The following is a 20,363-nucleotide window of genomic DNA, read 5'->3' on the forward strand; positions in this document are numbered from 1 at the left end:
GCGCCTGTAATCCCAGCACTTTGGGAGACTGAGGCAGATGGATCGTGAGGTCAAAATAGCAAGACTATCTGGCCAACATGGTGAAACCTAATCTCTGCTAAAAAAAAAAAAATTAGCTGGGCATGGTGATGCATGTCTGTAGTCCCAGCTACTCAGGAGGCTGAGGCAGGAGACTCCTGGGAGGCAGAGGTTGCAGTGAGCCGAGATCATGCCACAGCACTCCAGACTGGGCAACAGTCTCAAAAAAAAAAAAAGAAATATCTTGAATTTTGATCTCTGATTCTGAAATTTTTAAAGCATTTGTAAACCAATATTAATTTTCTGTAGTTTATTTCTAGTAGAGGATTCATTTCTCCTTATTATTTACCCCCTGTCCTGTTATTACTTGTTAGCATTTTCAAAAGATATTGAAAAGAGAAATATTAAGGAATGTCCACAGAGATTTATATAGAATTTAATATTCCAAAGGAAAGGCCTATATGTTAATATAATATTAAACATTACATGTTTTAAAATAAAAGGTATAGGATTATGATTCTTTCCAGGATTTTTATAAAATTCAATGGCTTATAATAACAAAGGATCAGGTCTACATATAGTCTATATTTAAGAGAGTGTAACTAATTAAAGGGTTTTTTTTAAAAAGCCAGTTCTATGTTTGTGTTAAAACATTCATCACATTCTAATTGTAATCAAATACAAAAATAATCTCTAGTGTAGAAACCTCTCCAAGGCATTTTGAAACTTGATAGTTTTCTATTTTTTACTTGTTTTTCAGCTGGTTTCAGGATCCCTGCTGAGAACCTTCATAGATGGGTTCTTTCCCAGGAGATTTTATTTTACTTTTAATGAGAAGCTATTATTTCAGATTAATATCATATCTACTTAGTAAGACAGTCATTGAAATTTCTTCTCATTGAATGGTAGGTCTGAAAAACAAATAGGATCAAATGGCCTGGGTTTTTTTTTTTCATTTTATGTTAAAATTATTTAAATTAGCAATCTAGTACTGATAGGCACTTAAAAAAATGTCTCTTTCAAGGTTAATGTTACAAAGGCCAAAGGAAGACATGATTTGCTGGATCTGAAACCATTTACAGAATATGAATTTCAGATTTCCTCTAAACTGCATCTTTTTAAGGGAAGTTGGAGTGATTGGAGTGAATCATTGAGAGCACAAACGCCAGAAGAAGGTATGTGTCCAAAATACACATACATAGCAGGGAGGAATTGAGGAAGAGAGCGGGAAGATGTAATGATTTCCTCGGAATAGAATCTTTAAAATACTGGTGCTCAATCAAAAAGTATGATTGCATTAGGTAACAAGTTAATTTTTATATTAACTTAAGTATTGCTAGGACATTTTTAACATTGGGTAAGTTCTTCTCCTGTTTGCTCTCAGCGATGTGGGTTACAGTGGTTGGTTATGACTCTTATCTCTCTTACTATCTCAGTAACTTATTTCACAGAGTTATAACCAGTAATTGATCTCATTTCTTTGTAGTTAAAGCTTCATATTTTTTTTATTTTTGATTCTTTGAAAAGTAATGTGGCTCAGTAAGCCAGATGAGAAAGAAAGTAGGCTCTGGAGACATATATTTCAAAAGAAAATTTAGCATCCAGCAATCCTCTCTTCTCCAAATATTATGACATCATACTTCAAGCGTTTGCTATTCACTGCTCAGATGAGAACCACCTGACCATCCAAAGCTACGAAAAGGATATCAAATGTATTTTTCAGTCTGATGAATTTTTCTTTTTTGGTAATTATTCAGAAAGGAATGTTACTGAAGTATAAGAAAATATTTTATTGAAGCAAAAATGCCTATATAAACTTTATGCCAATATTAAATCTTTGGAGACACAAGAAATAGCCATCTGAATATTAGTTTTTAAAAGCACTCATTTAGTAATACAGTTGAGAGCTTTTCATAAGTTATATAAATTTGGCTCAGAGGAAAAATTTTTGGCATAAAAATTTATGGTCAGGAGGTCTCAAACTCCTGACCTCAGGTGATCCACCTATCTCAGTCTCACAAAGTGCTGGAATTACAGAACTGCATTTCTTTATATTAAAACATTATCTAAAAGTGAATTTATTCAACAAATGATAATTTATTACCGCTTGTTTTATAATAAAATCTCTTAAATTAATGTTGAACGACTTGTTCTCTGGTTGTCACTTTTATAATCCAGAGCTTACTCATCATGTCCTTTTATTATACATAGTCAAAGTAATTTTTTAAAGACTATCTCATGAATTATATTTCGTTTATATATGTGATACAGATAAAATTTCTGAAAATGGACTATATTTTATATCCAAGTTCAACATAGTAAGTAGGCTGGGAAATATTTAAGTTATATCACATTAAGGTAAACTATAAACTAGGGAAATGCTGTGCTTATGAATTCTTGTCGTTCTCACTCACATATGATAATGACCTAGTTAGAGATGTGTGAAAATGTTTTTCTTTTCTTTTCCTTAAAGTGTTTTTCTGTTGAATTAAATATCCTTCAAGGCAGCACAGTAACTTTCTCATTTCCTATAAAATAAACCATCACAACAATGATGCAACTCATTATGGTTATGAACGCATGGATAATTATGACTTGAACCTAGGAAGCTGGCTTATTCAGTCATTGCAGGTATTCATAAGGAAAGAAACCCATACTCTGAGACACACCGCCTTTACCAAGCTCTGCTGGCTTCCTTTCTATGTCTGAATCTCCCTTTTCTATATTTGATTTTTCTGTGGGCTGTCATAGGTCTTTTTTTCTCTTACTCTAAGCTGCTTGGTTTTCACCCCTTACCCGCTATTTCTGTCATCAGTTTCTTTATGAAACACCAACTGATGTAAACCTAAAAGGTGTGAATTTTTTTTAGCATGTCTTCCTTTAACTCTTTCAATATATACTCATATGTAGCTTGGCATTTAAAAAATTACTAGTGAGCTTTTTTTTTTTTTTTAGGCACTCTTTAAAACTGTGAATGATTCTATAATAGAGCTCTTTTTTTTGCAGCCTTTACTTCTCAAACTTGAGAGGAACATACATCTCTGGATGGATCGGGTGCAGTTGTTTATATCATTTGAACAGTGGGCGAGGGCTTCCTTTACTCCACAGGGCCCTTTCCTATGTCATTAAATTCAGCTCCTATCACTGAAAAACACTTTTTAAATGACTGCAAAATGAGGGGTAGGAGGAAAGAAGCTACGTTGCTGTGTTTAAGAGGACAGTCTTGAAATCAAATCCATCAAAGGCAGGCCTGAAAGTGACACTGGGAAGAGAGCAGCCACATTTTTCTTCTAGTGGGAAAACATCCTTGAATTTGGGCTTAAGGTGCCCAGACATGCTTGAGAATATGCACAGGTATTAAGGGAAGGTGATCTCTCACCACTTAAAACACCAAGAAGAGATACAAAAATACCCATGAATCAGCTGTTCCTTAGCACTCTCTTACCAATATGTGTCTCTGTTCATTCCGCATTTTAAAAAGTCTTATTTGCAGTTTTTGATCTTGCTCAACGCTAATACAGCTAATAAAAGAAGTGTTGCATGTTCATTCATACTTGGAGCAGAGTAGTAAGGGAGAAACCCTCCCCCATCGTGGCAAAGGCAGAGGTGAGGGGTGAAGGTTCCCTGAAGTGGAGAGAAAATGAAGAGTTACCAGCTGCAGCCACCTCTTCCCACATTGAGAAGCTAGGAAATTCATGCACTCATTTGTAATTTAAAAATATTTATTGCCGAGATAAGACAGGTGGGAACAATGAAATATTAAAGGTTATTTTGGCATTTAAAAAAATTACTAGTGAGTTGGTTTTTTTTAAGGTACTCTTTAAAACTGAATGATTCTGTAGTAGAGCTCCTTTTTGGCAGCCTTTTTAAATGACCACAAACATCTCATAACAGTCTAGCTTGGGGGATCGGCAAACCTTTTCCCTACAGGTCCAGACAGTAAATATTTTCAGCTTTGCAGATCACATGATCTGCTACAACTACTAAAATGTGCTGTTGTCATACACAAGCAGCCATTGACAATACCTAAACAAATAGGCATAGCTATGTGCTAACGAAACTTTATTTATGGATGCTGAAACTGGAATTTTATGTAATCTTCACATGTCACTAAAAAGGATCTTTTGATTTCTTTTCAACCATTATCAGACCATTTGCTTACAGGATGTATTAAAACAGGCAGAGGGCCAGATATGACCCATGGGCCATAGTTTGCTGATCCCTAAGTTAGCTATACGTGAAAGCATCATATCTGTGTCATTTTGCTTAAGGCTTGAAAATGAATGATTCTTTTCTCTTCTAAAGAGACTTATATCAAACACTTTCACTAACAAGTAAATGTTATGTTTGAGATTCAGTAACAGTCCCCACTTCCTTCTCTCCTTCATTTGTTCTCCTCTAAGCTCAACACCTATCTTGGAAGAAAGGAATGATTGAGAACTCTTTTCAAGGAGTTATCTCAAGAAGAGCAGAGATATCAAACAATCTTTTGTTGTTTTTGTTTTTAGGATCTGAGATAATAGTGTCTTTGCAAAGGGATGAAAAGGGTCCAGCAGGGAAGCACAGGAAAGGTGGGGATGATGGCTTGTGATGGATCTTTGATAAAGCGAGAGGGAGTGCACCCAGAACTCTAAAGAGCTGGACCATGATGGAAGATGGTTCATCCACTGGGACATCAGTGGCAGTGCTATGTTAGGGAATTGGTTAGGGTAGTTTGAACGTTTTTATAATAGAAAGAAGCAGGAATTTCCATCTGATTTCTTCCTTTTGCTCAGTGCAATCTGAGGCAAGGTTGTCTCTTTTTCATATTGGTGACTTCTTCCACTTCAACCCTGCAGTTTTTTTCTTTACAGACAAAGTAGTTTCATCTGACTTCCATTTCTCATATTTGTATGTTTAGTCATTTGTACTCATTTTTTTTTAAATCACTTGAACATATTGGCCTTTGGCTTTTTTTTTTTCTCTCACATGCCTATAATAGTTTTATCTGTATTTTGCCAGATAACATTGAGGTTAGAACTTTCAGTGATTCCGTGACAGCTGAATGTCAAAGATTCTCCTCACTATTAGCCCTTATGTTGCTTTAAGCAGCAGTGATTTGACACCTCTGGTCATGAAATGTTACACTTTGCAGATTCAACTAATGGTGTCTCCCCCATAGAGTATACGCTGCTCTATGGGGTTAATATATGCCCCATAGAGGGCACAATTAACATTTCAGTTTACTTGCAATTTACCTTGTGAAAAGAGTATAATTCTAGAATTTCATTCTTAACTCTGTAATGATCTGTTAGGTTGTGGATTTTTAATGAGTCAATGAGTGTTCCCTTTAGATTTCTTACCAATATGTAATTAACTGAAAACATGTACTGCTGTGGTTCAAGTCAGCTGGCTTTGACACTGAGCACACCCAGGTTTCCAAACCCTGACTGTGCAGATGTCTGGATTATCTAGTTTATGGAGTATTCAGAGCTCTGGTCAATGTAGTGAACTGTAATAGGAAAAGCAGAGTCTTTGGAGAGAGCAAGACCTGGCTCAGTCCTCAGCTTTGCCATTTACCAAACCCAAGTCTTTTGTAACTCATTTAACCTTTGCCAGCCTCCTTGTCCTCCCTTATAAGGCAGATGTAATCATAGCACCCTCGTGTTGTATGAGGGTTAAATGAGATGATGGATATAAAGCGTCCAGACACCACCTGATAGTAGGTGGTTAGTGAATGTCACATCCTCTTTCCTTTGTTGCCTGTGCTTTTTTTCTTTTTACATCTAAGCTAGCAGATAGAAGTCCCCGGCTTGACTCCTGGGCCACTTTTAATACTCCTGGAGAATTTAGAGCATTTTCAAAATGTTTTACATAAGCATTTCTTACCTCTAAGTCCTCACTGCAAAGGTAAACACTACCACTACTGGAAAAAGAGAGGAAATAAAAGAAGTGAATGTTTAGAAAAAGCAAAAAAGAAAGGAGAGCAAGAGAGGCAGGAAAAGGAAGTGAGGAAGGAAGAGGACAGAACAAAAAGGCCCACCTGATGGGGATGGAAGTACTGCAGAGAAACCATCAGCCTTCTCAGAGCCAGGCACCTGAAAGGTACAGAGCCAAGGCTATGGGCTCTGGGATAAAACTGATTTGTGTTCAAGGCCTGGCATCTCTGATGATGAGTTCTGGGACCTTAGCAAGTTCCTTAACCTTTCAGCACTTCAGTTTTCAAATGCGGGCAACAACAAGAGCTACATGTGCTGAGCACTCACCGGGTGTCAGCACGCTCCCCTTAAATTCCCACTCCGCCCATGTGATGTGTGGAATTCTCACCCTCATCTGACAGATGAGGGACTAGCAGAAGGACGTGGTTAGCATTTGTTCAAAGTCATAGAGCTGGGTTTACCCCGCAGACCTGGCTCTGAAGCTCACACTGACTACTGCACTGAAGTGGCATCCTGGGTTTGAGGAGGGCAGGAGTCGGAGCTGTGGATGGGCCCACACAGCACCTGCTCCCTTTCTTTCTCTTTTGCTCTTATCTCCTATTATTCAGGTGGTGGGACTTAACTTTTTAGAAATTTCTATCTGGTTAGATGGAAATTTCTTTTTTTTTCTGAGATGGAGTCTCGTCTCACCAGGCTGGAGTGCGGTGGTGCAATCTCGCTTACTGCAGCCTCCGCCTCCCAGGTTCAAGTGATTTTCCTGCCTCAGCCTCCTGAGTAGCTGGGACTACAGGCACGTGCCACACACCCAGCTAATTTTTGCATTTTTAGTAGAGACGGGGTTTCACCATTAGGCCAGGATGGCCTCCATCTCTTGACCTCTTGATCCGCCCACCTCGGCCTCCCAAAGTATTGGGATTACAGGCGGGAACCACCTCACCTGGCCTAGACAGAACTTTCTTATCCAAAAAATAACCCAGTGCAGCCTCACCTCAAATACACTCTAAGTTTCACTATTGAGGAAATTAGCTTGGCACAGCTGAAGCCTGTTTTCAGGAGTTGTTTCTATTGGGGCCACTCCTGGCTGTAAATCAAAACAAATCTAAGTGACTTGAGAGTAGATAAAATTACATCACCCACTCACATGAGCATATGCACACACACATGCTCACACACAGGAGTTGATTATTTAGTCTCTTTGCAAGTATGTTTGGTTGAAATTAAGCTGGGCCATATTTGACCATTGTCTTATAGATTGGTGGTTATTTATTATCAGTTCAACCCGGGTTTTGGCATGAAATAGATAATATCACCTGATATGCATTCACTATTAAACAATTATTAGGAGCCCATTATATTCTAAGCACCGCACTGGGTGTGTGGCCTATTAAATGAAATAGGCCTTCCCTTTAAGTAGATCATAGTCTAATGATCGCACATGAAATAATTATAACTACAACATGATAAGTCCAGGAATGGAGATGAACACAAGGTTTGTCATATGTATTAGTGTATTTTTTGAAGACCAAAAAGTGTTTTTCTATATGAGTTGTATCTTTCTCTGTTGAGAATTCTTTCTGCATTTTAGTTAAAAAAAAGAACCACATATACTTTATTTACTTATTTATTGCTCTGTCTTATGGTGCTAAAGCCACTTTCCTTGGGTCACTTTAATAATACATGTTTTAAGAGTAAGTTAAGTTCAGGGGCAGTGGCTTAAGCCTTGGGAGGCAAAGGTGTGTGGATCACTTGTGCTCAAGAGTTCGAGACCAGCCTTGGCAACATGATAAAACCCTGTCTGTACAAAAAATACAGAAATTAGCCAGGCATGGTGGCACACACCTGTAGTCCCAGCTACGCAGGAGGCTGAGGCAGGAGGATTGCTTGAGCCTGGGAGGCAGAGGTTGCAGTGAGCCGAGATTATGCCACTGCACTCCAGCCTGAGCAAAGAGTGAAATCCTGTCACCCCAAAAAAGTAAATTAAGAAACAAATTCCTCATCAGTTTTTTAGAAATTTGTTTTTAAGGTAACCTTGTTTTTTTTTGACTTTTTGGCCAAAGATATATATGTTCATTGTTAAACAAGAAAAAGAAAAAATACTGGAACACACAGACAAAAATTGAAATTGTCCTCTAATGCTACTCTTTCAGAATCATTTAAAAACGTTTAAAGCTTTTCTACTGAGTAAATATGTAAAAATGTCTTTTTTTCTCCTTTGAAACAGAGCCTACTGGGATGTTAGATGTCTGGTACGTGAAACGGCACTTGGACTATAGTAGACAACAGATTTCTCTTCTCTGGAAGGTAAGTTCTCAGTGTCAACTTAAAACTCAAGGGATTAATATTAGTTTCAAGGCAGAAAAATACCTGTTTGCACAGTGGCTTGATAGGAGGCTTCAGTGACTGCTAGAGCCCATTTTCTCAGACATATTCGTGACACAGCACACAGTTTCATGTGCCCTTGGTGGATAAGGATGAGAGCTGAGTTCCTTCCTCCACACAGTCACAACGTTTCAATCCCACTTGCTATAAGATCAAGGTCTCTTTCCATCCTCAGCATTTCCACCTTCTGGCCCCAGCTGCATCATCTCTTCTGACTCTTGTCCCTTCTCTGCCCACTCCCATCTCTCCTACATAAATATACCCAGCAGTGACCACGTCATCTTACTCATTCACTCTTTGGGAAATAAAAGATGAGAAAGCTGTGGATGGGGATATTTAATAATAGTTTTAAGTCATTGAATAAGGAGAAAGAGGAAAGGAAGCTACCCTACTGTAGGAATACTAATAGTGGTAGAAAATAATACAAAGAGGCCAGGTGCGGTGGCTCACGTCTGTAATCCCAACACTTTGGGAGGCTGAGGCAGGTGAATCATTTGAGGTCAGGAGTTAGAGACCAGCCTGGCCAACATGGTGAAACCCCATCTCCACTAAAAATACAAAAATCAGCCGGGCGGGGTGGGTACCTGTAATCCCACCTACTGGGGAGGCTGAGGCAGGAGAATCACTTGAACCCAGAAGGCAGGGGTTGCAGTGAGCTGAGATGGTGCCACTGCCCTTGAGCCTCGGTGACAGAGTGAGATTCTGTTTCAAAAAATAAAAAGAGAAAATAATATAAACAGGAGTAGAAAGCAGCCCTTTCTCAGGAATGGTAGTAAAACAGTAGTAAATTAAACAACCTTCCAGAAGACAGTGAAGCCTGACGTTATAGAATGTGCAAGTTTCACAAAGCACTGAAAGCTGGCATTGCCATTTTATTTAATCTTCACAAAAACCCCCTGAGGTAAGTACTGTTATTCCCACTTATCAGTAAATGAGAAAACAAATGAATGAATGAAAAAAACGAGTATCAAAGAAAGGAAGTTCTTGCCCAAAGTCACCCAGCTACTAAGCACAGACCTGAGACTGAAACCTTATCCAGAACTGCTGCATCGTGACTCATCTTTGTTGAAAGAAAAGGCTGTGCGATTTGAACTCAGCTACTGATTGGCAATGCTCATAGGAGGTTTCCAGGTTGACTGCCCTCCTCTTTATTTCTCAAAACTCACATCCTCTTCACTACACCTCTTCAGTTAAGGATAGAAAGTAAGTTTTGGAATTAAGAATCTGAATGAGCACAAAACCAGAAGAGTAGGAACAGCAATTGTAAAGTCCTCTGATGAGGTTCGCATGATGGATTTTGATTACTGCAGTCTTCTTCAGTTTTAAAAAAATGAGTTATTTTTTTCTTCTTTTTCTCCCTGTCTCTCTCTCACACACATAAAATGTCTGGTATAAGAGAGGACTACTATAAATAGCTTGGTGAACCATAATCAAGCTCTCCACTTTGAAACTAACACTGCAGCTCAAAGTTTATTTTAAAATAAATCTACTTTTAATAGCAAGACAATTCTCAAAATAGGACATTTAGAACAGCCATAATTTGTGAATATTATAGAAAAACCTAGCTCAATTATTTCCTTTTCATTAGCAAGTGGCTAGTTAAAATCAAAATTCCTCCTCTCGTGTAAAGATGTCTCCTCCAAAAGTGTCCTCAACAGGGATCTGGAAAGATATGCTACGTGCTAATCTATGCCACGCCCCTCAACTCAAGGGTTTCTCTCAGTAGAATGAGGGTAATGATACTGGTATCTGCAAAGCTGACGAAACCATTGTGGGGATCAGCAAATGAGACGACACAAATGTACAAATCACAAGGGCCACCAGTGTAAAAATCAGCAGTGCTGCATGATGCATGCTTATCCTAATGGTGAAAGCTCCATGCCTGCATGATTCTCACTGTAACAAAGCGAGTTTATAGCAGATGTCATCTTGGTTCTCTGAAACCAGCATCAGAGTGAAGTCAAAATAAGTATTTGCTAGCCACAAGTGATGCTTGGTAAATGTGAGTATGCGATTTCTTCTCTGCTGCCCTGATTTTATTTCTAGCTTCACAAAGCTTAAGTTCTAAAATGAGGTCTTGGAATTTGGAGGGACTTCAAGGCTCTTCTAGTTCAGCCTTCCTTTCATTATAAACATGGCTCCTACTCCTGCCAGGACAGACAGATGTCTCAGTGGGGACATTCTGGGACAGGGAGAATCTCACTTTGTAGTCTGCCCATGCCATGGTTGAACATCTCTTATTGTTTAGAAAATATTTCCTTCTATGTAGCCAGGATTGTGGGCCCAAGAAGAATGCTTAGGGTTGGAACTGGCTTCCAAACCTAAGAAACCAAAAAGATAAGAAACCAAAAAGACCAGGTGCAGTGGCTCACACCTGTAATCCCAGTACTTTGGGAGGTCAAGGTGGGCAGATCACTTAAGGCCAGGAGTTCGAGACCATCCTGGCCAACATGGTGAAACCCCATCCCATGGTGATGCCCAGCTAATCTCAGATACTTGAAAGGCTAAAGGTAGGAGAATCCCTTGAACTTAGGGGCAGAGGTTGCAGTGAGCTGAGATGGCACCACTGCCTGGGCAACAGAGCAAGACTCTATCAAGAAAGAAAGAAAGGAAGGGAGCAGAAGGGGAAAGGAAGGGAAAGAGCAAAAAGGTAAGCGCTAGAAGCTTCTACAACTTGATGTCAGATGGTGGTCATCACAAGTGAACCTCAAAACCTTCAGTGACTCTCTAGTCTCAGAGGCTCCCCAACGAAAGTTGGATCCAGTCCTAAACTGTCACAGGATTCAGTCCTTTCTGTAAAACCTGGGCTTCTTCAGTGGCCCCAAACAGGCCACTCAACTGGAGATAGGGGAATGGAAACACTAACCAGAATTAATGAGCAGTTGTGCTTTGGACCACAGAAGCACACAGTTATAGACCTCTAGAGCCAAAGGATTTAACTGGCATGTAGTCTCACTCCACATTTTAAAATACAGAAACTCAAGTGTTAAGAGGTGATTTCCAATGAGGGGATTTCAGGTGATTTGAGTCCGCTCTCATCCCAGCCTCTAACAGGGATTCCTCATGCCGGCTTGGGAAGTCAAGGGAGTGCCCGTGTACAAGGGACTAAATGTTAGGCTAGCAGGAAAGCTCTGCAGCCAGATCGCTTTGTGATAGGGCCCAAGTCATATCTCACTGCAGAAAGGGAGCAAGGACATGTGTGGTGGGTTTTGTGGTTTTTTTTTAATTTGAGCAACTCTGGGAAACCAAATGTAAGAAACACCCACCACTGCAAGGAAGAGAATTTCATGTCTTGGCATCAAAGGAAGCCCTAAGTAAAACCCCATTTGCCTGTGAACAAAGTGAGAGCACGTTTCTTTTACATATGGGGAAATGTGAGACGACCTTTCACTTTTGAAGGATGTTGACATTAGAGGAGAACAACTCTATGTTGACAGGCACAGCCCCCGGGTTGGGGGTGGGAGTGGGGAAGTGTGGGTGTGAATGGATGTGAGTGTAAGGATGTGTGTGTGTGGAAGGTGTGGGAGGATGGGTGTATGTGAGGAGGCTGTGAATGTGTGTGTGTGTGTGTATGAATGGAGCAGGTGTCAGTGTGTGAGGGTGTTGGTGAAGGAGACCTTTGCTTCGTTATGGTTTGTCATTCCTTTTCCCATGCCGTAGTTTCTCCTAAAAGTACCATTTTCTCAAAAATATCTTGTACTACTTTTTAAAATCTAGCTTTTTTGTTTGTTTGTTTGAGATAGGTCTCTCAGGGTGGAGTGCAGTGGCACAATCTCTACTCACTGCAGCCTTCACCTCCTGTGCTCAAGTGATCCTTCCACCTCAGCCTCCTGAGTGGCTAGGACTACAGACCCGCCTCACCATGCCCAGCTAATCTTTGTTTGTCACAGAGACAGGGTTTCACCATGTTGCCCAGGCTGATCACACACTCCTGGGTTCAAGCAATCTGACCACCTCAACCTCCCAAAATGCTGGGACTACAGGTGTGAGCCACCACACCTGGCCCACAGATATTTTTAAGAGGACAAATACTTTCAATGTTGAAGCCAAAAAGTACAGCCTAATCTATGAAGTGAAACAAAGACACCTGAGTATTGTTAAAACCACAAATGCAATAAAAGCAAAAAATGTTGCTTGGTCACAAACAGCCCCAGGATTAGACCCCTTTACAAAAGGGGGCTTTTAGCAATTCTCTCCCTCAAACTTCCTTTCTCCTCTCCTATACTGTTTTAATTTGTGTCCTTTGCTTTAATTAAGCATCTCAGTCCATGATTCCAACATACTTCTTTTCTAATTAAAACATCATGTATCTTCTAAGAAAACCACCTTTCCTATGTATATGAAAAAGATATAAGAACCAGGTAAAAGCCACATGAACCTTTCTATAATTTATTGAGTGTCCTCTCATTATCTTGATCATAGCAAATAACAAACTTTCTGAAATTTGTTTGAGGTCATGAGTCTGGAAGAGAAACATTCATGTTAAGCTCATTCATTCATTCAAGCAAATAGATGAAAGCTCGTGTGTAGCTGGGATATGAAAGTGAATAAGACAAAATCCAGTCCTCGTGTCCTGGAGCTTGCAGTCCAGCAAGAGGACAGGAGTAGGAGCAGGATGCTGAGGACACTTGGGTGTTAGGGGGCAGTTCCAGGTTCAGCTGAAGGGATGATGGTTGGGCTCACCCAGTGGAGTCGGGGAGTGGTGAGCAATCAGAGAGGGCCCTTTCTATGGATTTGGTATGGAAAGGATTACTTTAGTGAAGCACTGTTCCATCGAAATAGAAGCAAGCCACAAACCTGAGCCATATGCATGATTAAAAATTTTTATATAGCCAAATTTTAAAATGTAAAAAGAAACAGGTGAAATTAATTTTAATAATTTTTCTTTGAGATGGAGGCTCCCTCTGTTGCCCAGGCTGCAGTGCAGTGGTGTAATCTCAGCTCACTGCAACCTCTGCCTCCTAAGTTCTAGTGATTCAGAAGCCTCAGCCTCCCATGTTACTAGGATTACAGGCATGCACTACCATGACTGGCTAATTTTTGTATTTTTAGTAAAGAAAATATTTTGCCATGTTGGCCAGGCTGGTCTCAAACTCCTGGCTTCAAGTGATCCACCCGCCTTGGACTCCCAAAGTGCTGGGATTACAGGCATGAGCCATGGCTCTCCGTCTAATAATACATTTTATCTAACCCAGTAGATCCAAAATATTGTCATTTCACCATGTATTCAATTTTTTAAATTATTTAGATATTTTATAACCTTTTTATCCTACTAAGTCTTCAAAAACTGGTGTGTCTACTCAGTGCCAATAAGGGCACACTGGTTAAGAGTTCAGCCTCCAGAGAGTAGCACATCCTGGTTTGGAGCTATGTTTCAAGAGCTCCCTGGCTTCCTGCAGCTAGGGGCTCCCTCCCACATTTAACAGTGCAGCTCCTGTGTTCTGAGAGCAATACAGAGAGAGTTAAGAAATCTCAGGCCAAGCCTAGGGCTCACGCCTGTAACCTCAGCACTTCGGGAGGCTGAGGTGGGTGGATCACCTGAGGTCAGGAGTTCAAGACCAGCCTGGCCAACTTGGTGAAACCCTGTCTCTACTAAAAATACAAAAAAATTAGCTGGGCATGGTGGTGTACACCTGTAAATCCAACTATTTGGGAGGCTGAGGCAGGAGAATTGCTTAAACCTGGAAAGCAGAGGTTGCAGTGAGCAGAGATCGTGCCACTGCACTCCAGCCTGGACAACAGTGTGAGACTCCATTTTGAGAAAAAAAAAGAAAGAAAACTCTTGGTAACAAAAGTGGGGAAAAGATTTGATGTTTTTTATTTGTTATATGGGGTAATTCATTTTGACAAACAGCTACCCTCAAACCACAGAAGATAGAAAGAAAGAGATGATAGCAAGCCCCGTATACCAATTTACGGCACAGCCTCAGAGCGACTGCTGTGAAAGGAACAGCTGATTCAGCACATTTGGTTTGTCTCTTTCTCCTTGCATTTCTCTTTGATATAAAGAATATTCCAACCTATATCACATTGCACCGAAGTGATAAATTCTTTGGCCTCCCCATATGAAAAACGTATTAAAAGTGGAAAGTATTATTTGGGACCTGATTTATATTAATGTAGGACAACGGTCTATTGTAAATCCATAGTGAGGATTAGCTGCCTCGCGCTTGGGGCATTTATATAATTGTAGGAGCTATCCAATCTCAGAATCAATATTTAAATACAAAAGCAGCAGATGGTACAATTTAGATTGTTTTGTTGTAATATTCAACTCTATCTCCCCCTTCCCAATCCTGGCCCATCACCGGCTGGCACAGCTTTGCCAAAGATATTTTCAGAAAGAAAGGGCTGCTTTTCCTTGCTTACTAGTCACACATGTTACGCCAGCTGGAAGTAGGGAATTTGGGTTGGATAGCAGAATGTGGCCAGTGCGAAACACAAGAGAGTAGGTAGCCAAGAATCAAGAGAAGATAGAAAGCAGAGATGGGAAGGGCATTTTAAAGTTTTGCTTTCATGAAAGTTTCTCTTATTATTCTGTTTTTCCAGCTGCCAAACAAAATAGAAATCATTATGCCTATCGGAGAGGTCTATCAATTAAATCAGCTCAGTATAGCAGAACACTGGGGAGTATCTAGGAAGTGCTAGCACGCTGCAGCAGTTAAGAGCTCACCTCTTGGCAGAGCTGTGCCACCTGGGTTCAAGTTCCAGCTTCACTACTTACTGACCAGGTGTTCTTGGGCAAAATACTTATATACTCTCTGTCCTTATTTTACTCATGAGTAAAGTGCAGATCACATGAAGGTGTTGTGAAGATCAGTGAGATCGTTGTGAAAAGTTATTGTTATGAGGCAAACATTGTGCATGACATTGAGGGTGCTAGTGGGAAAATAGATCCTGAGATAGACAATTTCAATGAAGTGTTTTTTAAAATGTCTTTTTTAAAAAAAGACATTTGAGTGAAAGTTGTCTTCTTTTTTTTTTTTTTGAGACAGGTTCTCACTCTGTCACCCAGGTTGGAGTGCAGTGGTGCCATCTTAGCTCACTGCAACCTCTGCCTCCTGGGTTCAAGCAATTCTTCCACCTCAGCCTCCTGAGTAGCTGTAATTACAGGCATACACCATCATGCCCAGCTAGTTTTTGTATTTTAAGTAGAAAAGGGGTTTCACCATATTGGCCGGGCTGGTCTTGAACTCCTTACTTCAAGTGATTTGCCCACCTTGGCCTCCCGAAGTGCTGGGATTACAGGTGTGAGCCACTGTGCATGGTTGAGGGTTGTCTTTTGAATCAGTTCTTCATTTTGGACTGGAGTTGCAGAAGGCAGTCATGAGTTCTAAAATCAAGATGCCCCCAAAAAGCTCACATTACATGTATTTTGTAACCAACCAAATGGCATTGGTGAGACTTCCATACAGAACTGGAGAGTAAGCCAGGAGTCAAGGTAACCTAGCTCTTCACAGACTGGTAGAAGAGTCATGTAAGTATATCAGCAAAAGTGCCAGTCATGATGATGTCTATATTACTTTAGAGTAACTGAGAGAAGGGAAGTCGCCAAGAGTCTTAACATGTGCCAGCACTCTTTAAAGCAGTTTACCTCCCTTAACTCATTGAAGGCTCCAATAAGCCTACATTTTATAGATAATGGCACTGAGGCTCAAAGAGGGAAAATAATTTGCCCAAGGTCATACAGCTGCCATGTGGTAGAGCAAGAAAGCAAAAGATCTGTTCTAATAAGAAAAAATCAAAGTCAGCAGTATTCCAAAGCCAAAATCAAAAGAAAGAGAAGCTGTGGTTAATAGCGTTCAGATTCCCCTAGCATTCTAAGGTCTAAATTATAGGCCCTCTTTGATATAGGCTAAGCGCTGACAGTTTTTTTCTTGATTATTTGCATCAGGGAAGTTCAGAAGTCGAATATTGCTTTATGACAAATCAGTACTTTTTTAAAAATCTTAAAAGGAAATGTTGTATCAATTCATGGAGACACCCCTCCTCTAATAGATCTTTAATTAAAAATAAAAGAAGATGCATTGCATTCTGAAATGTGCTGGATTTTGTCCTGCCATGGCTTTGATTTACCATATTTTTTAATGCTGAAAGCTTTTTCAGGCAGCAGAATTCTTACAGTAGGTTTACTGAGAGAGCTGTTCACTCTTCAGTTCTCAGACAAAGCTAAGTCCGAAAAGCTTTCCGTAAGAAGTTTAAATCCTTTTCCACAGGACAGAGCAGAAAGAAAACTGAAGGAGAGAGGCAATGGGACAGTGGTTCCTTTGTAGCATACTCTTACCAATAGGAGAAGGTGACAATGACAGTAGGAACGCTGGCCTGAGACCCATTCTCAGCACTGCCAGGGAAGGTACAAGACATTGCAGGTCTTGTCTTGGAGACACTCCCAGGGATACCAGGCACGTTCTGGAGAGCGTGCACCTCTCTCACATCCACCAGAGGGCACTCTAAAATCTTACAGGACTTTTCTGTGGGGACTATTTGAAACAGTTCCTTAACTTCCCCAAGCTTCAACATCCTCATCAGAATGGAGAGTTATAAGAGCTAAATGCAACATTGAACATAAAGCTCCTGGCTCACGGTATGGCCCAATAAATGTTGGTCTCTCCTTTATCACTCACCCAAACCAACAGCACCAGCATACAAATAAGTTGGTCTGGGAAGAGTCGGTAGGCTCCTCCTATCTGCAGTTCTGAGCTTGTCTCCTGTGAGTCAGAACCTGCTAGCTCTAGAAAAAAAGGGATTCTCCGTCTCCACCCTCCCCAAACTGATGAACTCATGCTGACTGTTGGTGCTGCATGTCAGAATGTATCAAACCTCACAAGTAGAGAAGTTGCTTTGCAATTTTTGGCTGGAAGGGTGGCTGGGTATTTCGACTATCAAACGCAGCTGCCCACACCTGCCAGTTCACTGTTTCCGGCTTGTCTATATAGGGAGCAACATCATAACAGAGGGAACACAGGCCTAGAAGTCGAGAACTCTGGATTCTGTGCCTACCTTCTTCATCTGTCCATGGCCTTGAGCAAGTCACTTCATGTCCCTGAGCCAGTTTTCCCACTTATAAAATGAGTCATTGAATTAACTGTTAATCTGTAGACTTACTTCCAGTTTGGAGGGTTCCTTGATATTCCCTTCCATCAGGGCAAGGCATATTCCAGGAGAGATGGACTACATACACCATTTGCAAACTTTATGTTGCCTTAAAAAAAAAAACAAAAAAAAAAACCTGAACTGATTATACTGTTTTCAGTTGCTCAGGAGACTAAGTGGCTAAATATCTGTTTTCCTATTGGCTCATTGAAGTTTTTGTCCCATGGACCCTGTTGGACCAGTTAGGCTTGTTTTTCAGTTTGGTTAAGGAGACCAATTACCTAAGAAAGGATAATCCTCGTTCCAAAACCTGAGTTCTACATCTTATATCAGCCTAACCCATGGGATACCATGTTTACTTCTCCAACTACTTCCATCCCACTCCCACCTTTTCACTGATATTTTCAACTCTAAAATATGAGGTGCAAAAGGGAAAATGTAAGAGTCTGGGTCCATGCCCTGTGGAAATCTTCGTGATCCTTCAGAGCCACACCCCTATTTACTAGCTTGCTGTGATCGGCTAGATTTTCATAGCAATCACTGTGCACAGTCATTGGATCCAAGATGACATTTCACCCCTTTCTTCAGCACTTCACTATTGTATTAAATGAGATTTCTGGGAGGTCTATGAAGGACAGTGAGAGCAAGGTGATGAAGACTGCTTTGCAATGTTAGAGCAGGACTAAAGCCTCTTGGGTCCCTGGCCAGAAAGAAGACTTTTGTGAGCTCAGATAACTCTTGGGAAGTACTTTAGAGCTGGAAAACTTGGGGTGTGAGTGGAGTAACAGTCCTATCTCTGGACTTGCAGAAGAGACAGATAGGGAAGGATGGAGTGAGAGATCGCTGAGGGGATGGCCTTCCTTCACCAGAATCTGCTTTCATGTATTGTTTTTCTCCTCTGACAAAGGGCATATTTAATAATAATAGTTTAGAACATCATACTCTAAAAAGCACTTGCTTATTCTAATCCATACAACAGGCCTGAGATCAGCTGTGACAGACGTTTGAAAAGCTGACTTTAGAGAAGGGCAGGATGTCCACACAAACGCCCACAGCAACGTGGCATCCTCCTGGGGCACTGACCATGGTTTAAGATCTAGTTTTGGGCCTTTTGGATCCAGAAGGTCACCAGAATGGACCTGCATTAACCAAGCTTCCAGAAATGGAAATATAAAAAACTAGATGCTCATGGATTAATTTCAGCAAAAAATGCAGCTGTGGGGCCAACCAGAAAGCTTGAGTCAGCAGATTGGAACCTTCTCTCCCAGTATGCTACTTGTTTCAGAAGCCAAATTATAATCAGAAGGCCAATTTATTCACTTCTGTGAACCAGATGTTCATGTTAGCCCAGCCTTTCCTGACAGATAAACGACATAGGAAACCAAATTATTAGAAGAGTGCTTGGTGAACAAGGGACCCAAGCAAAGGGCATTTGCTGACTACAGGGTGTCTTTCAGCAAAGGCAGCTGGAGGTCCCCACTCATGGAAGGGACAGCCTTGCCAAGAAAACTGTAGTGCTTAAGTCTGGTGAGCAAGCCTTCCTCTCCTTGCATTACGCATGGACGGCAACTACCAGTGCTAGACTTGGCAACTCTTCGTATTCTATGCTTCTGTTTCCCATGGTCCTTGTCAAAACAGGGTTATAATACAAATAATTAGTTCTCTGCTTACTTTCTGGGATTGCTCCCAAATGATCTCAATTGAAATTTTTGCAGTTCCAAAAGTTGTTAGACACACGTTTATGAACAGAGTCTCAGTTTCCCAGTACAGATGGCTAATTCAATTCAGCAAGTGAAAATTTTACTAGTTTAGCTCTTGAAAATCTTCTGTTTGATGTCTTGAGCAGCAGTGCACTTTCTGTAGAAAAGGTTATCTGTGCATGTGTGATCTACAAATTTAGAAATGGAGACTCAGGGGCTGCGTGCCTTGCCGTTGGGCTGTGTTATCAGTGGAGCTGGTACTCAAATCTAGATCTTCTGAGTTGAGATTCTACACTTGTTCTATTGGATGTGACCAAGTTGTCTATTATTAGTAAGTTTCATTTTAAAGCAAAAAAGGAAAATCAATGTGTTCTTAAGAATTATCTTTAAAAACATTAAGTGAGTTTTTTATTTCCTAAATGGCAGGGAGAGAAGGGTGGGTGTTGCATAAATGTGTGTAACGGGGCACTTGAGATGATATGAATAAGAAGGTCACTCGGTGTAGCTGCCTGCTACATCTGGACCCATGAGGTCCAGGCACAGAGTATCAGAGATCTTGTCTGGGAGTAGACAGTGAATAAATGTGTCTTGTTACAGAATCTGAGTGTCTCAGAGGCAAGAGGAAAAATTCTCCACTATGAGGTGATCTTGCAGGAACTGACAGGCGGGAAAGCCATGATACAGAACATCACAGGACACACCTTCTGGTCCACAGTCATTCCTAGAACTGGAAATTGGACTGTGGCTGTGTCTGCAGCAAATTCAAAAGGCAGTTCTCGGCCCACTCGTGTTAACATAACAAACCTCTGTGGGGCAGGTAAGTTCTAATTTTTTCTTTGATATTGCCTGTGGAAAACTGTGTCTTACTCATCTCTTAAGTCCTGCAGGCCCAACCCAGGGCCAAAAATGAGTAGCTAGGAGTTCAGACTTTGGAGTCAATAATACATGTTGTTAAGTTTTGACAGCGCCATGATGCCATTGGGACTCTAGGCTCCTTCTTTCTGTTCCCTCTGCCAAGTCTGGCTTTCATCCTCATGATGGAAATGGTCCAAGATGGCTGCCAAGGCTCTAGCTATTTCCTTCTAGACAGCAGAAAAGGAAAAGAAGGGCTCAGCCCTTACTCTTAAGGAGCTTCACCCCGGGTCTCACAACAACACTTGCATTCATCAGCCTACTGGTAACCTGATCACACCCAGCTGCAAAGGAGGCTCAAAAATATACTAAGCCTTTCAGAGGCTTTTTTTTCCCCCAATCA

The 20,363-nt window shown here is 40.8% G+C and overlaps 1 protein-coding gene across 2 annotated transcripts in view; it reads left to right on the forward strand.

Annotated features, from left to right (window-relative positions):
• The window catches only part of IL12RB2 (interleukin 12 receptor subunit beta 2), a 91,113-nt gene that overhangs the window by 19,561 nt on the left and 51,189 nt on the right, over window positions 1–20,363 (forward strand). For both annotated transcript variants that reach the window (XM_002750936.6, XM_078333024.1), the window contains exons 7-9: window positions 1,043–1,193; window positions 8,158–8,237; window positions 19,706–19,925. In XM_002750936.6, the coding sequence (XP_002750982.3) occupies window positions 1,043–1,193; window positions 8,158–8,237; window positions 19,706–19,925 (451 nt within the window). The remainder of the gene's footprint in view (window positions 1–1,042; window positions 1,194–8,157; window positions 8,238–19,705; window positions 19,926–20,363) is intronic.

The sequence above is a fragment of the Callithrix jacchus genome, chromosome 7, assembly GCF_049354715.1.
Source record: "Callithrix jacchus isolate 240 chromosome 7, calJac240_pri, whole genome shotgun sequence".
NCBI classification, from domain to species: domain Eukaryota; kingdom Metazoa; phylum Chordata; class Mammalia; order Primates; family Cebidae; genus Callithrix; species Callithrix jacchus.